Raw genomic sequence first — 21,602 nt, 5'->3', positions numbered from 1 at the left:
TGTTTTATTTTTTACCTATGGTTGTATTCTGATATTTTTATTTTATTTTGAAAGAAAGCTCTTTATGCTCTCCAAGGCTGCATTTATTTGATCAAAATATGGTAAAATAAATGTAATTAAAATGTTATTTATTCCTGTGATCAAAGCTGAATTTTCAGCATCATTACTCCAGTCTTCAGTGTCACATGATCCTTCAGAAATCATTCTAATGTCCTGATTTTCTACTTAAGAAACATCCATGTTGAAAACAGTTCAGAAAGTTCATAATTTATTATAAATCTTTACAGTCTTTACTGTTACTTTTGATCAATTTAATGTCTCCTTGCTGAACAAAAGTATAATAATTTTGGAGGCTTTTCTCAGTTATGTTAGAGTTTGTCATATACAGATAACAGATACAAGCATTTGTGTTAAACCTTCCTCGTGCATTCTTAGTGAACTGGTTGTAAAACAGGTTAATTGCACTGTTAAAATGGAGTTGGAGTGGAGGCTGGTACCATAAAACAGCTGGTGCTTTTCATAAGACTATATACCTGTCAGCGTTAAAAGACCTGCCTGAACTTGTCTTGTGTGTCAAAATGACGAGTTTCACTACTGTGTCAGCTGTCATCTGATATATAATTCCTTCTAACAGAGGTGCCCGAGCTATTTTTGGGTGCACTTGAGGGTGTCTTTGGGCCAGTCTGCCCTCAACCAATTCCCAGGCATCCCCCTTTTTCCCCAACTGATTTATTATCGCAGGTGCATATAAGCCCATTTGTAACCCACACTTCGGCGCACAACACCTTCAATGGAAACTTTCCTGGAAAGTATAGAAGAACTGGGTCATGTGAAGGTCTAAGATAAAAATGCTGAAACTACCAACTTTTCAGAGATACCCAACAGGCTAAAAATACATTTAGAGATGTTGCTTGGGTTTTGTCTTTTTTTTTCTTCTTCTTCTTTTTGTTTTGTTTTGTTTAATTTAGTTTTGTTAATTTATTTATTTTTTAAAGCCATTTATGATTGTTGTCATGAAAAATACAAAACAATCTAACAAGCTTTCTTGTGTAAATTATAATAGAATTTATATTGTACTATAATTTATATTTATATACTAATTAATTATTTAGTTTCTGAATAAATTGCGATTGGGCTACTTTTGGCAAGTTAAGATGGTGCAGGATTTATGTAATGTTTGTTTTGTTTTGTTTTTTGTTCATTTCTTTTTGTTTTTTAAACTTTTTTTGTTTTTGTTTTTGTTTTTCCTAAAGCCATTTATGATTGTTGTCATGAAAAATACAAAACAATCTAACCTGCAACTTTCTTGTGTAATGTTTGTTTTGTTTTGCTTTGTTTTTTGTTAATTTTTTTTGTTTGTTTGTTTTTTACTTGTTGTTTGATTTATTTTATTTGTTTATATATTTTTCCCAAAGCCATTTATGATTGTTGTCACAATAAGTTCAAAACAATCTAACAGAAGTTTTCTTGTAATGCTTGTTTTGTTTGTTTTTTGTTTTGTTTTGTTTTGTGATTTTTACTTTAAAGACAAAACTGTGTGATCTTAATCCAGACTGTAAAATATTCATCATAGTACTATGGTAATGATTGACAAATTTGACCGGACAATCATTTTAGGTCATAGCAAGCAAAATAAATACATATTTCAAAAACAAAACAGGCACTTTCGAAAGTCACCATTAAGTTTCAATGTGAAGGCAATTCATCTGCCGTCAGTGAGCACTAAGTGACCAAATACTGCCCATTTACCTCCTTTTATAATTCCCCAAATTTCAAAATCATGTTGTGTGTGCTAGGTTTCGGTAGATTGAGATGCGTTTCCTCACAGAGTTGCCATAAATGCCCTTTCCCAATGCATCCTTTATCTGCACAACCTCACTGAAGCATTGAAGATTGGAACGAGACAGTCCTAACGCCGAGGTCACCACGTGTGATTCTCCCTGTCAGGGCTGTGGCTTTGTGAAAGTATGGGCCTTTGCCAAACCGTCTCTAAATACACAACACTGCATCTCGTGTTCTGCCTGGCCGGGCTGTAGTAGTCATCGCCATGGGCATGATTTATCCCTCCACAACCTTTTTGCTTGCTTTGGCCGGCGTCCATGTGATCTCTATTGAGGACAGATTTAGCAGTCACGAGTATTAATGCACCGGCCGACCTGTTCTGTCCCAACCCTTCCATGATGTGTTTGGCGATAATTCCCAGCTGTCTGTGTAAAGCCACCATGCCTCCCTTCGAATAATAAATGACTGCACATGTCAACGCACAGCCCACATTAACAAGATCTCCGCACCTCTTAGCAAGCTGTTGCTATAATATATGCCATATTTACAGTTCGTATTTTATGCAGCCACACATTTGGCTGACGACCAGACCTCCGAGAGGGGGACTGTTCAACCTCATTGGATTTTAATTGGCCGTACGTGGAAGTTATGAGACAGAATAAATACATTCAGCATTTGACATTCGCATGGTTATTTTAGCTAGCTAGTAAGCTTGGTTCTTTTGAAAATAAGTGCACTTAAACGTAATGATGTTTGGTTCTTTAATTGGGCCATAAAGTGCAATGGTTTCTTTCGATCAGGCCTCATAACAAAGTGTGCCGCCTGCGAAAGGTTGAAGTAAATAGTCTCTGTAATTGGCAGTCAAATGAATGATCGTTTTTTTATGTTTGTCCTAATGAGATTTAAACCTTCTCAGTCGTCTTATCCAGTTATAAGGAGCCAGTAATATTCAACATGAGCCTCTGGCGATGAGCGATTCTCAGCGCTCATTATTTAACGGGTCGCCTTGAGCTTTCTTATCATTTTTTATATAACACACACCAAAGACTCACTGGTTCTGCCAGGAAGCCTTAAGCATTACTTGTGTTATAATAGTATGCAATCAGTTGAGTAAGTTAATAGTAGGACTCTGTTTAACATGATAATTTGGTACAATTATTTTAAAAATGTTTTAAAAAATAAATTACAATTTTACATCGAAGTTCAACATCATTAAATTGTTACTAATAAAACTAAATGAAAGATAGTAAAATGGAATATTTTGACCCATATTTGAATCTCAGAGAATTACCCTTCTTTTTCAATTATCTAAACATTTGATTGCATTTATTATCTGATTTGATTCTTGTGTGTTTCAGAGGGAAGGAGCCACGTATCCTAAACTGGACTTCAGTCTTAAGGAACTGCAGGACCGGTTCAGTCTTCAGCTGGCAATGGAGAAGGCCACAACTGTCACTATCGACTCCGTAGAGGCCTTGAAGCCTGTCACCGATCACATGGCCAAAATGGTACGAAACCGCAACCTGTCTGCTTTTCCGTTAAAGCATTTATGGCAGGGTGGGGTAAGATGTGACATTCTATAAGCTGTGTCTAGCAAACTGCATTATTTTTGTCCTATGACCATATATTTAGAACAAGCTCATAATATTTAGCTGTTTTTGATTAAGAGAAGCACATGAGAAGAATTATTTATCTTTTATTTTTATTTTGTTTTAAAACATATATAATCAGGTTTGTTGGTGAATTGATATTGTATAAACATTGCTTAATTTTAAGCAATTTTTTTGCCAAATATAATTTTTTTCCCAAAATGATAGCTGTGGGGCAGCTATCATTAAAAATGTGTGTTGGCAAAATGGAGTCACTATATTTAGATATTTTTGAATATTAAACATTGTTTGGCTGGTTTATGAAAAGTATGCAAAGTAAGTATTTTGGAGTAGGATTATGTGTTCATAAGTTGTTTCTTTTCCATTTAAAATATACATAGTTTTGACATTCCCCAATGATTCAACTTACTCTTAGTACTGGTTAAGTTGGACTACTTATTAGGAATATTAGTTTTTACATAAATTCTCTTGGTCAGCATACCTAAAAAGTGGCACAGCTTACCCCACTTTCCTCTACACCAAATTATTTATGTCCGTTTGTGTGCCAGAATTAATATTGCTATGACTAGTTTCACTGAAATAAGCACAGTGGGAATCCTCAAACATAGGAAACTACCATAAAGAAGCCTTTCAAAATCTCGTACACATGTGGAGACTCACAGATTTTCCTTTCAATAGTTAACACGTCAAATTTTTTTTTTAGGATCCAGATTTGCACCTAAGCTATGATACATTGGTTAAACGCAGACATTTGTGAAAGTTTCCAGCTCATGCATTGAAAGTAGCCATATTCCCACAATCCTGCATCTTTCTACACTGGCATTTGCTCCACTGTCTGTTCCTTCACGGAAAAGGTCCCCTGTGGTCCCGCAACATTTGCAATTGGGTTTAATGGAATAGAAATGCATTGTAATGTCTCTCCACCAGCCCTGTGAGAGAGGCACCTTTCCATCAGAGGGTCAGCATAACTGATCTATCTTATCTGCCTTCTCTGTCGGTCTGCAGGGAAACCAAAAAGCACCTTGATAAAGAGATGACCCACTTTCAAACGGGCGGCACTGACTGCCCACTGAACCCGATCTGTGTTGTGCATAAAACTCGCATCTGCATTTATATGAGATTTTATTTTTTTAAAGCCACAGGCTGCATGAGAAGTGAATGGGATTTTGAGTGAACATCATGAAAACTATCAAGAAATCTAATTTTTTTGTCTCAGAATTATGAGATATAAGCGTGTAATTGCGTATTATAAAGTCACTTCCTAAAAAAAAAAAAAAGTCAGAATTGTGAGATAAAAAGTCGCAATTACCTGTTTTATTCAGAAACAAGCATCCATACATTTCACCCCAAAATGTAAGAAAAAAATAATTAATTTGAAGACTGTAATGAAATAATAATAAGAAAGCCTTTTTTTAGGAGCTTAAATACACTTTATTTTTATGACAATTAACATCCTCTCCCCAAATTCTCAGTATGTTACTGTAATGGAGAAAAATATTGTATTATGTCAGGGATCCCCAAACAAATAAAATATATACTATAATATATTCAAATCATGTTAAATCATGCTAGCAACATGCCAAATCATGTTGGAAATGATGGCAATGTGCTAAATCATGCTAGAAACATGTTAGCAATATGTTAAATCATGCTGAAAATGTTAGCAAACAAGGTAAAACATGTTAGCATCGTGTTGAATTCATGCTAGAAACATGTTTTAGAAACTGATTTTTGTTTGTTACAACAATGAGAATTGGTTAATGCAAGTTAATGTGCTTAATTATTGTCACAATGCAAAAACTTCTCTCTTTTTTTTTTTTTTTTGTCTACCTGTTTCAGTTGTGCACAAGTTGTAATCAGCATTTGGTTTCCAAACCCTTGTGCAAGTCTGTACAATGCCCAGTTCTCCAACATTTCGATCTGAATGCATTGACTTTAATATTGTCACACGAATTGAGCTCTGAAATAAAAATTGAAAAATACATTTATATTTTTATAGAGAGAATTATTAGCAACACAGAGGAGACACTGGGAGAAAGCTCTCCTCCAGGCACTGAAGGAAAAGAAACGGATATTATCTAACCACAGCCAGAGGTCCTGGAATACCTGCATATACCCATACCTGTGTATCCTGGATGATCAGGATTATGTGAACATCATGCTTCAGGTACCAACTTTATCAAACATATAAAGTACATGAATTTGAGCTGAATTTCCTTAGGTAGAAAAAATGGCTTTCTCTTGGCCACTGGAGTTATTTTTAAGCGTTTTAACATAGTCAGAATAACTGTTTGTTTCTTTTGAAGTGAGAAAAGATGTACTTTGTGCACCTTTAAAGTTATTTTTCTCCACATTCAGAGTTTAGACAAACTGTCTCCCAGTGGTGAATCTTTGCTCTTCATGGCTGAAGAGATGGGAAACAGAGTCCACAATCTGTACTGCATCCGGCAGAAGAGCCACAGTCAGATGATCGAGAAGCTCAGGAGTATCTACAGCTCATATGCTGAACTCCTGGCGAACGACACTGAGGTACTTAAGCTTTGGTTGACCAGATATGACACCTTCAGTCTGCTTTCATATGAAATATCCAGTTGCTTGTTCAGTATAATACTTCCCGTTTCATCATAGACAAACGGCATGCTGCCGCGGGAGTATTGGACGAGTCTTGAGATGGAGAAGTGTAGCGGCCCCTCTCTTTTAAGTGACGACACCCCTTGGCCCCTGGTCCTGATGGTGCAGCTAGGCAGCTTCCTGGTCGACCTGATGGTTCATGAGCTCAAAGTCCGAAGCAACATCCTCAATCCCTCTCAAGAGAAGAAGCTCATTCCCGTCCTATACCACATGTACACGTTCCGCAGCAATCATAAGGTAAGAGGTGGAGACCAGCTGGACTGGAAGTCATACTAACTGAAAGGATGCACAATCCTATAGGAAGCAAGCTTGTTTTTGACGTCATACTGAAGGCTGTTCATAACCAGATAGCTTTCATTTGAATCCAAATGACTGTCCATTAAAAGTCGTGTCATAAACCATCTATTCCCACTCTGAAACCTCTCACAGACACGCATGTTTTCATGAATTATGGAATCCTTTTTCCAGTGCGAGTGATCGCGGGTCAGCGGAGGAAGATGGATTCTGCCGAAACTAATCTCTTTTTTACTGCCCCCTTAATTGCCCGGTTGATTAACCGCCGAGGGATTGTAGAAAGGGGGGAGGAAGAGCTGAAAAAGATCAGGAGAGTTTCCTTTTTGTCCTCAATCTCATTCCCAAGGCTTCTGCCCTGGCTCTCGGCATGGCAGAGGCCTCCGCCGTGGGCTTCAAAGACCTGAAGCTTAACTCCCGTTTCTCCGCTGAGCTTGCAGATGGCCCGTGCAGCAGGGAAGAGCTCTCAGTTTAGCGTGTTTGTGGATTATTCATGTGGCATGAATGCAGTCAAGTGAATTCACATTCATTTTTGAGACGTTTAAAATGCCACCTTGTATTAAGACGATCTTCTATCTTTTTTAGATTTAGGGTACGTTTACACGACAACAATGTATTAAAAGCAGAAATATTTTACGTTTTTCGCATACAGGCGACGTTGTCAAAACGATCCCTGTTCACACGAACCACAAAAATGATTAAATATGCTGTATTATTCATGCCAGGCCAGTAGTTGGCGATATCACTTTGTAAAGAAAAACTATGTGTCTCTAGACCTTATGCGGCAGAGAAACAAGCACGCAGCTTCTTTAGAATATTGTCTTTGAACTTCCGTTTTTGCGGTAAATCTGTATATTTCTATGGCATCGCTGTCGAAGAGTTATTAGCTGGTGAAGTGGATTTTCTTATTGTAGAGTTAACGAAAGTTATCATGAGCTTTGTAATGTTTGAAGCGGATGTCATAATAAATGTCAGTAGACGAGGAAGATTTTAAAACAAGCGGTTCATTCATAAATCCGTAAGATCTTAACTTCGTGCTGTGGAAATACAAACCGGAAGACTGAACGGGGTGGGGCTACATAAGGAAAAGGGGCGGGGTTACATAAGGTAAAGGGGCGGGGCTACATAAGGTCTATAGACTGAACATGAAATACGCATATGCATGAAGTCTCAATTTTCACTTTTTTGTATTGAAACTTTCACTTTGAAACCAATTTTCAAAGGTTTGCGTTTTCAGGACCCCAAAGCGCCATTGTCATATAAATTAACGGCCAAAACGCATAAAAAGTTTTACGTTTTTAGTTGAAAACGGTGTTGTTTAAGCAGCCCCATAGACCAGCGAAATTCCTTTACAACCGTTGTAGTTCGATGCACAAACAAATCACTCTTTTGAGGAATTCTTTTTAGTGAATCAAAAACCTACAGTGAGACCAATGTAATTCAACTCACAAACAAATAACTCTGAGCCTATAATTTTAGTTAATCCACAACACACAGCATGAACAGTGCAGTCCGATTCACGAAACAACAGACTTTTATGAACCAATTATTTTAATGTATACTTCAAAAATACAAGTTACTTGTTTATATATTAACCTACAAACAGGTCATGTCAATTGAACCTTATTGTATATTCATATTTTGACATTTGCTTGATTTCGGATATTGTTTATATGAATATATTGTGTACTTTCTCTTTCTATTTGAATAGAAGTTGTTTATCCAGCTGTCAAAGACAGTTACGTCTGTTGTGCACCATACACACTTTAACAGCAGCACTCATAAATCATCTCTGATTTATTTGTGGTTGGATTACAGGGTTGCTGCGAGCTAGCGACGGGAGATGTTTATTAATGTAGATCTGTCACGGCATTTAAGGATTTAATTGTCCTTTGATGTTTAATGTCCTTTTTGTGACATGCCTTGAAGTTAAGTCTTGATTTTCATTTGCTCTCTTTGGCATCCCCATCAGATTGGCTTCATCAAACCGCATCCTATTGTGACACAAATCCAGAGGATTGCGATGGAAACCAAACTTACATTTGAATCCTACGTCATGCCCATGTTGTGTCCACCCGTGCCCTGGATTTCCCCGAAGAGCGGCGCGTACCTGCTGACGTCCACCAAGCTTATGCGCGCCACCGATGGAGCCATCCAACACCAACTTCTTCTGGAGAAGAGCCGAGATGAAGATCTCCATGCTGTGCTGGACTCCCTCAATCAGGTGGGCAACTGTCCCTGGAAGATCAACAAGCCCCTGTTGGACATCATCATCTCGATATTCAACGACAAAGGCAGCGAAAAGCTCTGCATCCCTCCCCCGCTGTCGGAAGCGCCTGAGATTCCTCGCTTCAACCCTCATGACCCGTCCTACACTCAGATTGAGAAGGCCTACATGAAGCGGGAGGGTGTCAAAGCCAAGAAGAAGGTGGCGGAGATGCACAGCCTCCGAATGGACGCGCTGTATAAGCTGTCTATCGCCAACCACATGAGGGACGAGATCTTTTGGTTTCCGCATAATATGGACTTTCGAGGTCGTACGTACCCCCAGCCGCCTTACTTTAACCACCTTGGCAGTGACGTGACCAGGGCCTTGCTGGTGTTTGCCGAGGGACGACCTCTCGGGCCCAAAGGCCTCGACTGGTTGAAGATCCACCTGGTGAACCTCACAGGGTTGAAGAAGCGTAGCTCACTAGCTGGAAGACTGGAGTATGCTGAGAGCATCATGGAGGACGTCCTAGACTCGGCAGACCATCCTCTTGACGTAAGCATTTCAATCGCACACTTACCGTACCAGTGTACGAGGGGTCGCAGGACTGCATGTTTTTAAATTACTTTTAAATAAGTCTTCTAGAAAAGTATTTGACTAGATGGTGGTTCTATGTTTAACTTAAGTACGATTAGTGACGCAACTAATTGATTAGTCGAAGATGTTGGTACTAAGTCATTGAATCGTACATTCATTCAGTGACGAAGCAAGGCTGTATTTATGAAAGGGTCATTGAATCATCGACTCTCCCTATTCGTTCGTGCAACAGTTCTGTCGAGGCTTTTGTTGGAACTGTTATTTTGTTGCAAAATAGACCAAACAATATTGACAATACTGTGTAACCTTTTTGTTTGTTGAACTGTTGTATAAAGTTTGTCACATTTACAATTTGTAGATATTTAGGAAAAAATTTATTCTTGCTCGTATAATATATGATCAACGTTAAAAACAAGACGAATTTACTCAAGGTATGTTTTTGTAACAAAGAGAGTATGAGTCTTAAATCGATCTCTATGCACAGTCTGTGTCTATATTTGTTCATTCACACAAAAAAAAGTGCTAAATCCCCACTTTTACAAAGGTACATTGTCGAGAACAGCAGTAATGTAACGCCTATTTGCTAAGGCATTATAATCTGACTGCACACAACCTATCATTTGGACGCTGCTTGTGTGGATGCAGTCAGTTTTGACCACAAAAGATGAGGTCATTTGATTGGATGTCATGTATTTGACCTTTTATGGCACTACCATTCTCCTGTTTTTACACTAGATGCAACAAACATGCTCTGTTTTAATGTTATTTTAAGGTGGGGTAGAATCTAACGAACGGCAAAACTCAATTTTTTTACCCCAGTTTGGAAACCACTGCAGTATACCTCATATACATTGTATAATTGATTCCATGGTATCTCTTTTTTCAAATCCGAATGCATCACAATGCAGGCTCAGAGTTATGACAGCAATTTTATACTGAATGTTTTATTGAAATGACTGTCACATTCCTTGCTCCCTAAAGAGTCGCAACCCTAATTTTGCAGGGTCGCAAATGGTGGATGAATGCAGATGAGCCGTGGCAGGCACTGGGTTGCTGTATGGAGATAGCGAATGCCTCGCGCTCACCCGACCACACTAAATTCGTCTCCTATTACCCTGTACATCAGGTACTGCGTGTTTACTTTATATTAAGAAGACCAAGCTTTTTCTGTTCCAGTACAAGTCACTATTGCACCTAATTGCTGTTTAGTGATACGTTGTAGATTTTAAAACTACTTCCATTAACTACACTCTCTCTCTCTCTCTCTCTCTCTCTCTCTCTCTCTTTTTCTCTCTCTCTCTCTCTCTCTCTCTCTCTCTCTCTCTCTCTCTCTCTCTCTCTCGTAGGACGGCTCATGCAACGGCCTCCAGCACTATGCTGCCCTCGGGCGGGATGTGATTGGTGCTACTTCAGTGAACCTCATGCCCTGTGAACTGCCTCAGGACGTCTACAGTGGCGTAGCTCAGCAGGTCAGTCATTCTGCGGCACCAGGGGGCGTCAGTGCGTCTTACTGCCCCTTTCAGTCTAAGTTGAATAGTCATCTTAAACGGCCTCTTATCCACAATTCACAACACATGGTCTCAAAGCTCCACTTTCATTTACCTTAATTTCTGGGAAGATTGTGTGTGTTTTTTTTTAGAAAAGTCTATCTGAGATATATTGACCTGCCTATTGATTTGACTATATTTGGGAACACAGTGTACCCTTTGAATACACTGTTGTATCGTTCTTGCCAAAAACATCGGGTTGCACTAACCTCAGCTGAAGGGTACATAGCAGACATCTCAATGAGCTCTGCTGAGTCAGAGATTGGCCCAAACAGCCTCATTGTTCCTCAGCAGCCGGCATCAGAGCTTCTGTTTGATAGCGTAAGCTCTCAAGAGCCCCAATAAGATCGTCAACAACTTTTACACCTCATGTGTGATTAATGAACCTGCTCCTCCCTACATGCAGATTAAGCTATTTATAGTTAAAGTGAAGGACAACTAGGATATTTTTGTTATCGTAGTTTTTATTTCTGAATTTCCCCTCAGTTATGTTCAATTGTTGGAAATAGTAAAATAATGAATAAAAATGAGTAATCATCATTCATTTCATGATTTGTTTTTATTGTATTTTAAAAGATGTTGATAAAAATGCATTTTAATATGTAATTTCTATCAATTTTGATTATTATGTTTACATTTTTATTTATATTTCAAATCTAATAAACATTTATACTGTTACAATATATAAAATAATGTTTATTATAATATTTAAAATGCATAAAAATATACAGTGTATAGTTTATAATAAATATAATATTAAAAATAATAATAATTATTGTATTATTATATATCACTTTATATAAAATCTAATAAAATAATTATATTTTTATTATTATTATTATTATTATTATAATTGTCTAAAATATATATATATATATATATATATTATAATATATATATATATATATATATATATATATATAATAGCAATAATTTATTATTATTATTATTTTTAATATATATATATCACAATTTATTAAATATAATAAAATAATATAATACAATTCCGTTTTATTTATATTATTTTAATTATATATATTTTTAAGAATATAAATAATTGTGTGTATATATATATATATATATATATATATATATATATATATATATATATATATGGCTATTTATATATTATTAAAAACTTAAAAATATGTATTTAAAATCTTACAGTAATACTAATTATAAACTATTTTAATATATTATATAAAATACTATAATAATAATAATATAACATATTTTATATTGGAAAAATATACAAAAATATAACAATGTTTAACCTAATCGACTAGTCTGTAGTCTGATGACTTCAACTAGTCAAGTCAAGTCAAGTTAAGGTAACTTTATTGTCCCCGAGGGGCAATAATTTGTACAGCTAGCAGATAAACACAAGGACAAAACACACACCTATACAGCAAAACATAAAATACCCACAGTCTCTGAAACACAACAGTAAAGAAAAACATTTAAAACTGTTCTGGCAAATTGTTTAAAATCGAAAAAGAAGTCAGAATAAGAGAGTTTCTGAGTCTATTGGACCTGCATCTGGGCATGGAGTACCTACGGCCTGAGGGAAGTAGCTTAAACTGGCAGGACAAGGGATGGCTAGGGTCAGCTGCAATAGATTGGGCCTTCTTTGCCACTCTGTTGGAGTAGATGTGGGAGAGAGAGGGGAAGTTGATGCCCACAATCTTGTCCTGACGATACTCTCTAGTCATTTTTTGTTTTTTATGGACAGAGAACCAAACCAGCAGATAAAACAGAAGGTTAAAACAGTCTCAATAAAACAAGAATAAAACATTCTCATCAAAGTGGGGTCAGTGTTAAAATTCCTCAGTTTACGATAGAGATACATACGCTGCTGGGCTTTGGCACAGACAGCATCAGTGTGTGATTCAAAACATAGCTTGCTATCAATTATTGTGCCAAGGTACTTATATTCTTGTACTATCTCAATAGGTTGGCCATCAATGAAAGTGAGGGGAAGAGGGGGGCACTGTTTAATCATTAATTATTTAGTTTTAGAGACATTTATGTTTAAAAAGGAATGCTTACACCAATCATTAAAATTCTTCACTATTGGAAGTAGAAGATAGAAGAGATTGCCAGATAAAATGCCATTAACTTTAAGGCGTTTAGCTCTGGGTTCATGTTGAGTTTCTTTAAAAGTCTATCTGCTAAAATGTGGGGTTGAATACAGTTAAAAGCAGATGAAAATTCAATAAATAGTAGTCGCACAAATTGCTTTGCCCCTTCCAAGTGATTAAAAACTGTGTTGAGCAGGCTGCCCGTAGCGTCCTCGACCCCTCTTCCTGCCCTGTAGGCAAATTGTAAGGGGTCAAGTTGAGGCTGTGTTATTTCTAAAATCTCCTGTTTGATCATTTTTTTCAAAAGCTTTCATAATGAGAGAAGTGAGGGCCACTGGTCTAAAATCATTAAGTGATTTGGGTCCTTTGGTCTTGGCACAGGCACAATCACTGACTATTTCCAAAGATGAGGGACCCGATGTAATTGAAGTGACTTATTGAATATAAAGGCAAGTACAGTATGTCAGACAGTGGCTCTGCACAGCTTTTGAGGAGGCGGCCACCAATATTGTCTGGACCAGGGCTCTTCCTTTCCTTCACCCCCCTAAGAATTTTATGAACTCTGTCCTTATCAATAGTGATAGCCACATTGTGTTCTGCCCATGGTTCCCTGAACGCGGACAATTCCTTGGTGAAGTCGTAAATATTGAAGCGATTGTAGAAAATATTCAATACATCTGCAAGCTCAGAATCTGTCTTGCCATCAAAGGAGAGGTTTTTTTTATGATTGGATTGTAAGCCCACCATCGACTTCACACCGTCCCATGCAGGGCGAGACTTGACACTACTCAAAAGGGATTCAACTTTGTCCTTATATTTAAGTTTAGCTCATTTGAGCTCCCTCTTAACTTGCTTCTGCAGGTCATTGTAGACTATGGCATCCCCTGCCTAAAGCTAATATTTCTCTGATTAATAATATTTTTAACTGATTTGGACACCCATGGTTTGTTATTTGGAAAAATGGAAATGGCCTTTTTAGGAATTATTTCATTTTCACAGAAACTTATATAAGTAGAAACAGTCTCAACAAGTTCATCCAAGTTAGAACATGCTTCCTTGAATAAATCCCAGTCAGTGCATGAGTAACAGTCCAATAGCTCCTGTGTGGATTCATCAGACCAGTTGCTCAGGTTTTGTTCTCCTCAGGACAGTTTTGTAAACCGGAACCAAATAAACAACGTTATGGTCGGACAGACCAAGGGGAGCTCTACTAAATGACCTGTTGGAACTGTACCATAACAGAGGTCTAAACATTTATGTCTTGTAGGGCAGGTGACATATTGAGAAAAGTTACTTAGCGACTTTCCAAGCCTACAATGATTAAAGTCGCCCATTATAAAGTTCAGCGCGTCAGGGGGCGATTCTTTGTACTGTTTGTGCTATTGTCCTTGATGCGATATCAGTATTAGTCATCAATTGTGACCCATCACTAAGATGAACATGATGAATAACTGCATTGATTTATGGGGTCTCAGAAAAGTGCGCTGTCCCGTGTCTCACAGGTGGAAGAGTTCAGGGCTCGGGACGCAGAGAAGGGATTGAAGATCGCACAGGTGCTGGAGGGCTTCATCAGCAGGAAGGTGGTGAAGCAGACAGTGATGACTGTGGTCTATGGCGTCACTCGGTACGGGGGTCGTCTGCAAATCGAAAAGCGGCTGAAGGAAATCGATGATTTCCCTAAGGTGAGGCTTGTTGCACTTCAATTAAAATTATCATAGATGGAGCAAAAAACTCGGGGAAGATGAAGAATGAGTTTCCACACCAGACAAACCGTGTCCTGCATTATGTGTGGATGGATGTGGTCTGTATTTTGCAGACCCAAATTTACCATTAAAGCAGTAAAGAAAGCAGTTCCAGCCAGATTGAGACCTTTTTCCAGCCAAAAGTTGTCTGTACTCAATCTGGCTGTCAAGTACTTTAGTTGTACAAACTCCCCATTTCTCTCTTATTTCATTCCATGATTTCTGGCAGTCTAACCTTTTCCTCGACTTGATTTAAAGGCGAAGATAAGCTTGGTAATCTTGCTTTACATCGCAGGTGACGTGAACTTTAAGGATTTACTTTCCCCTCAATCTTGATTTCCCCAAGTGCGGCCCTCTGTGGGCAGCCTTAGAAACAGGGGATCTCATCTCCACAATCTGCTTGTGAAAGCAAAAATTTGGATGGATGGTCCTTTTGGTCTCTTGGGAGTCTTTTTTTATATATATGTTCAGTTATTTCCAGGAATTGCAATAATTTTTGGAACCTGACATACAAATACAAATGCATTTAAATATTATATTCACAACCTGATCGGGGGTTTGGATAAAGCATTCACAGTGTTGGATTGTATTGTACCTGTGTGTATATAACAATGTGCTATTTTTAATCCGCAGGACTACATATGGGATGCTTCACATTACCTGGTGGTTCAGGTTTTTAACAGCTTGAAGGAAATGTTTACTGGGACGAGGGAGATTCAGGTATACAATCTCTCATCCCCTTTTACTCTTTATTAATCAGGATTACATTTTCTCAGGCAAAAATACAGTCAATTTAATAGGAATCCACGCAATCAGGAATTTTGTATGGATTTTCCCATGCAGATTTGGCAATGGGTTTGAGTTGGTCAGTTTTAGTATTATATTCTACAAAAGTTAGTGTATTAAGTTGGATAATTTAATACATTTCTCAGTGCTTTCTAGTGTTACTGTTACTTAGGGGTGGGCGATATGGCAAAAATATCATATCACGATTCACTATTTTGTCACGATTCTTTTGCATGTTGGTTTTACTAGTTTGCAAGTGACAGATCATTACAGCCAAACTAATGTCCCCTATTTTAAAAACAAAGCCTTACAAGGTAACCAAATATAAAATAAAAAAGAATTAGGCCAAAGTGGCGAAGATAAAAATCCTTGTCATTATTTTCTTTGTTATTAAAAGGTAAGAACAAATATACACATTACATATACACAACATACAATATACAAATGAAATAAACAGTACTTTTTAAAATATATAAAAATAGAAAACAGTTATTTTAAATTGTAAGAATATTTCACAATATTACTGTTTTTACTGTTTTTTTTTTATTTTATTTTTTTTATAAAATTACTGCAGCTTTGGAGAGCATAAGAGACTTCTTTAGAAATATTACTGACTTTTGAACAATAGTGTTTATCGGTAATTTTAAACCAAAACCCAAACCCCTGTTGCTTCTCTCCTTTTTTTGAATGAAAAGATTGTTTTTGTGAATCGCCGGATATAGTTCTCCCATGATGCAACTGGCTGCGGCTCATGAATTATAGCTGCAGGAAACAGAAAAGGAATGAATGTCCCTGGTGCAGTAGATCTTAGACCAGCCGCTCACTGTCTCCTGTTGCACCCCCCCCCCCCGGGGAGCCGAGCAGACGGGCAGAACGAATGTGAAATATCCCCCACTTTGCCTACAGACACAACCAGCTTCCTAAATAGGTCAGATCCTCGGGAGGGGCGGCGTTTGAGCCCAGGTAGTTGATCATTGCCGTTACCGGCAGAAGGTGATACAGGAGTGGAAAGTGTTGGTGAACGCTCTGATGAATGGAGCCACTTCAGGCCCGGCCCGCTTCCAGATGAACACTGGAATTTATCTCACACAAAGCGTTTCGGGGGGAGAGCACTGGGGACCTACGAATATGGCAGCCAAGTTGCGCAGCAAGCACTGTTGCTGCGGATCAGCAGGTTCTTTAAATGCTTCGTCTCAGCAACAACTTCCCACCTGCGCGTCTGGATTCTTCCAACTAGCACAGCCCAAGACTTTATCGCAACTACTTTATCGTAATATTTTTTAGGTTAAGACAAACCGTTGCAGATATAAGGGTTTCATTTAGAGTTTGTCTCAGCAAAAACTTCCCACCTGTGCTTTAAGATTCTTCCAACTAGCACAGCCCGAGACTTTTATCGCAACTGTTTATCGCAATATTTTTTAGGAAAAGAAAAGTTGTTACGGAAAAGGTTTTATTTTCAGTTTATGTCAGCAACAACTTCCCCCCGGCGCCTTTGGGTTCTTTCAACATGCACAGCCAGAGACTTTATCGCAACTACTTTATCGCAATATTTTTTAGGTTAAGACAAACCGTTGCAGATATAGGGGTTTTGGTTTCAGTTCGGCTAGCTTGGTAAATGGGTTTCAATCATTATGCAAATCTGTTCTGAATTCGTACAAATATTTATAATATATATATATCGATTGGTTAATGCTGTTTGACACTTTTTCTCTCAGGAATGGCTGACGGAGAGCGCTAGGCTAATAGCTAGGTCTGGGAGAACAGTGGAGTGGGTGACACCGCTGGGACTTCCTATCGTTCAGCCCTACCACCGAATTAAGAACCAAACGGTAAGTTTGTTTTCTGTTTTCAGATTAACTTGCTATTTTAACTAGTTTACCATTTAAAACACAGGGGCCCAAAATTGGCCCTTTAAACCTTTGTAATTAGCATTAATGTAATTAGGACCCTCGTTTCCCAAATTCTGTTTTCCGTTTTAATTTATCTGGATTATGTTTAATTAAACTTGATCAATTGAATCCAGAAAATGTTACTAATTTAATAGTTTATTAAAATTTGACAATAATAGTTCCTTATAGAGATTCTGTTTTGTATGTTTAATTTTTTTATGATTTAATACAAATTCATCATTAAAAACGTTGGTAATCAAATGAATGCAGAAAACAATTTAAATTAATCATTTGAAATGTAATCAAATGAAATTTGAACAATTCCTTTTTGTTTTTGGCAAACAAAGTGCTGCACAACAGAGGTTTACAGTTTGGATGCACCAATATGAAAATGTTGGCCAATACCAATAACCAATAATTCTTTATATTTGAAAGCCGATAACCAATATATTGGCCGATAAATCTTAATCCAAATTTTTATATAATTTTTGAGAGCCTGATTACAAAAACAAAAGTCTCACCATTAAAAACCATGTCCCAAACACACAATAATAATGTTGTCATTATAATTTTATGTAGCCTATATGAAAGACGTTGCACTTAACTGTATTTTTCTTTTTTGAAGTGATTCCAATCATATAAAGCAATTCAAAACCATCATGGTAAACAGTGCGCATCTGAAGTGTTTCTCAGCTGAAGGAAATAATTCATTATTTATCGGCTTTAATACGGCCAACTTTTCATATCGGGCAGATAATGATAACATTAAAAACTAACATATATCGGCCGATACCGATATGTTGGCCGATGTATCGTGCATCTCTAAACTTAAAATTCTGTACAAGAAGACTGCCAATGCGGGGAAAAAATGCTTTGATGGTGCCAAGGGGGGCATTCGTGCAACTCTGCGGCCTCCAAGTTGGTCACTCAAATTCGTCATGTTAATCCTCTACAGCACACCGGTGCCCTCAGGCAACGGAAAGTTTTCTTAAGCCCCATGTTCAATACATTTTTCTTTAAATGATTACAACCAATTAGAATGTTTGAAAAAGTTTCAAAGACCAGTCCAATAAGGTGTGGGAGTCACTATAGCCCCTTTCACACAGAGATTCCGGAAAATACACGGATAAAGTGACCCGGGATTTGACCCGGGTTCGTTTGATTTTGGTTCATTCACACTGCCAGTGATTTTCCGGAATCAGAGAGCGCGTTCACACACAACCCGTGTATGTCCCGGAAAGACACGTGACATCGATGTGACTTGTAATGTCTCAGCAGCGTCTTCAGTTTGCTTATGAGCTGCGATTTCTCTCTCGAGAAACCACGCTTGTGCATTTATTTCTCTGATTCGATCATAAACTTGCGCATTACGTACCGCTTCACAGCTGGCGAACGATCCCGCGCTTCAGCGTCATCACTGCGACACGGCATTATTACGGCTTTTGTTCACACAGCGCACGTTCCGGGACTGAACACGGCAATGTTACTAGGTCCCCAACCCGGCATCGATGCCGGCATCAATCCCGGGTCGTGTTTGCGTTCACACAGAAGGCGTTCCGGCAATTTGCCGGCAATTTCCCGGGTTCAATGCGCTGTGTGAAAGGGGCTTATCATGCACCATTTGAAGGTGGGACGTCCTTTTCTGACACATGGTCACAGGAGCACATGGTGTGAGAAGAAGGCAAGATTATTTGCTTTAGTAATCTTATTTAAAATTACATGAACTGTACATAAAACATATGTGTGTGTGTGTGTGTGTGTATGAAGGTCTAGAGAAGCCTTTTGGCAGGTTTTATGAAGTTTTTATTTTATTTTGCATGTTCACAAATTCAGTTTTTCTTTTTGTTGCCTCAGGGCAACATTGTGCGATAAGGGGTACTTTTCAAGGATGTCTTGGACAATACCTCACAATGGCAAATAATGTGTTACAAGAAGGGAAGATGCAGGGTTCCTGGGTGCACAGGAACACCCAAAGTCACCAAAGTGACACCAATGTGCAGCAGCCATATTGCACAAGAACGCCCACCACACACCAGCTTATTGGTGGAGACGAGACAAGGGTGATAGATGGCTCGCAGTCGCCGCTCTAATTCATCCCAAAGGTGTTCTATCGGGTTGAGGTTAGGACTGGTTCGCAGTCATGTTAGAACAGGAAGGGGCCATCTACAAACTGTTCCCACAAAGTTGGGAGCATGAAATTGTCCAAAATGTCTTGGTATGCTGAAACATTAGGAGTTCCTTTCACTGGAACTAAGGGGCCAAGCCCAACCCCTGAAAAACAACCCCACACCATAATCCCCCCTCCACCAAACTTTACACTTGGCACAATGCAGTCAGGCAAGTACCGTTCTCCTGGCAACCGCCAAACCCAGACTCGTCCATCGGATTGCCAGACAGAGAAGCGTGATTCGTCACTCCAGAGAACACGTCTCCACTGCTCTAGAGTCCAGTGTCGACGTGTTTTACAACACTGCATCCGACACTTTGCATTGCACTTGGTGATGTAAGGCTTGAATGAAGCTGCTCGGCCACGGAAACCCATTCCATGAAGCTCTCTACGCGCTGTTCTTGAGCTAATCTGAAGGCCACACGAAGTTTGGAGGTCTGTAGCTATTGACTTCTGCGCACTGTGCGCCTCAGCATGCGCTGACCCCGCTCTGTGGTTTTACGTGGCCTACTACCTCATGGCTGAGTTGCTGTTGTTCCCAATTGCTTCCACTTTATTATATTACCACTAACACCGTGTCCTAACTACACGCGACGCCGCAACAAGCGGTAAAAGGTATCTTTTCCATGTTAATCAGAGTTTTTGTCCTAACCAGCCACGACAGCGACACGCAACGATTCTATTTTAGAAACGTTTCTATTTTTCTGCGACGTCGCGCTGGAACAACAAACACAAAGTGTGGCAATGATAATCTCACGTACTGTTTATGTGCTTTATTTAATGTTAAAAGCATGCTATGTGACTTTGACTATCATTTAGTGCTCCCAGCTTTGTAGCTGTAAAAGAAACAATGGATAATTCACCTCAGATCTTGAAATTAAACAAATGGAAACAAGAACGTTCAAACTATGAACAAACAAGTGTATTATTTGACAAAGATTGTTTTAGTAACTCAGTAGCCTATGTATTTGAATAATGTTTAAATGGTGTAATATTTGTGCATTTGATTATGTAGCTTACTTATCCATTTTCTTGCGATTGCCGTCAAGATTACTCTCTGGTGCTGTGCACTTGCCGCGAGACTTTTGATTGATTTTTTACGGATCTCGCAGTCACGTCTGGTTAGGACACAGTGTAACAGTTGACCGTGGAATATTTAGTAGTAAGGAAATTTCACGAATGGACTTATTGCACAGGTGGCAACCTATCATTTTACCACGCTTACATTTACATTTACATTTATGCATTTGGCAGACGCTTTTATCCTAAGCGACTTGCATTGCATTTCAAGGTTCACACATTCACATTCTTAACAATTCTTGCTTTCCCTGGGAATCGAACCCAAGACCTTGCAAGCGCCAACGCTCTACTGTTTGAGCTACAGGAAAGCTGTTCAACAAAAATGTCTATTAATCATTAAGTAAAAAGAGAAAAACACTTGAAACACATCAACATATTTGATTTGATACAGACATAGGTTTGTATCATGTAGTGTGTCATGTCATATTATGTACTTCATGTATCCTAATCATCCCCTAGGCATGCAGACGCTTCTACAAACATTTGTGAAAGAATGGGTCGCTCTCAGGTGCTCAGTGAATTCAAGCGAATCACAAATGTTTGTAGAAGCGTCTGCATGCCTAGGTGCTTGATTTTATACAACTGTGGCCATGGAAGTAATTTGAACACCTGAATTCAATGATTTGGAAGGGTGTCCCAATACTTTTGGCAATAAAGAGTATATGGGGATGATTAGGATACATGAAGTACATAATATGACATGACACACTACATGATACAAACCTATGTCTGTATCAGATCCAATATATCGATGTGTTTCAATCAAGTGCTTTTCTCTATTTACTTAATGATTTATAGACATTTTTGTTGAATTATCAATAAATCAATAAAATGTTCCCAAATGAGCCAAGAAATGATGTGGAATAATTTGTATCATGTGCCATCAAAATGCATGCAGTAGAGGGTTAACAAACAGAAAGCTCTTTGGTTTGAAAGTGATTTTGTAAGCTGTATTTCTTGCATCGCTACACTACTTGTACTTGTACTTGAACAGAAACTAGATTCGTTTGACATTTTCTCCTTTCTGAAAGACACTGTAAGTTCTTTCATTTCATCATATTTGAGGTCTTTGACTGTACTTCCTCAGTGAGAATTCAGCAGGGAGTCCGACCTCTCTCTGCCCAGCAGGCGCACTCACCCTCGCTCTCCATCACAACCTAGATCTCAGAAGCACTGCTTGTCAAAAAGGT

At 38.4% G+C, this 21,602-nt stretch overlaps 1 protein-coding gene across 2 annotated transcripts in view; it reads left to right on the top strand.

Moving 5' to 3' along the window:
* Positions 1-21,602, top strand: part of polrmt (polymerase (RNA) mitochondrial (DNA directed)) — a 54,017-nt gene that overhangs the window by 12,611 nt on the left and 19,804 nt on the right. For both annotated transcript variants that reach the window (XR_014628258.1, XM_084416509.1), the window contains exons 6-15: positions 3,141-3,290; positions 5,392-5,559; positions 5,751-5,921; positions 6,021-6,260; positions 8,287-9,078; positions 10,124-10,246; positions 10,467-10,589; positions 14,251-14,430; positions 15,124-15,210; positions 16,992-17,105. Coding sequence is in view for 1 of the 2 variants with exons in the window: in XM_084416509.1 (XP_084272635.1) it covers positions 3,141-3,290; positions 5,392-5,559; positions 5,751-5,921; positions 6,021-6,260; positions 8,287-9,078; positions 10,124-10,246; positions 10,467-10,589; positions 14,251-14,430; positions 15,124-15,210; positions 16,992-17,105 (2,148 nt within the window). In the remaining variant the exon portion in view is untranslated. The remainder of the gene's footprint in view (positions 1-3,140; positions 3,291-5,391; positions 5,560-5,750; positions 5,922-6,020; positions 6,261-8,286; positions 9,079-10,123; positions 10,247-10,466; positions 10,590-14,250; positions 14,431-15,123; positions 15,211-16,991; positions 17,106-21,602) is intronic.

The sequence above is a fragment of the Rutilus rutilus genome (assembly GCF_951802725.1).
Source record: "Rutilus rutilus genome assembly, chromosome: 8".
Taxonomy (NCBI): domain Eukaryota; kingdom Metazoa; phylum Chordata; class Actinopteri; order Cypriniformes; family Leuciscidae; genus Rutilus; species Rutilus rutilus.
Note: the sequence above shows the minus strand (reverse complement) of the source record. Positions and strands in the feature narration are given on the sequence as shown.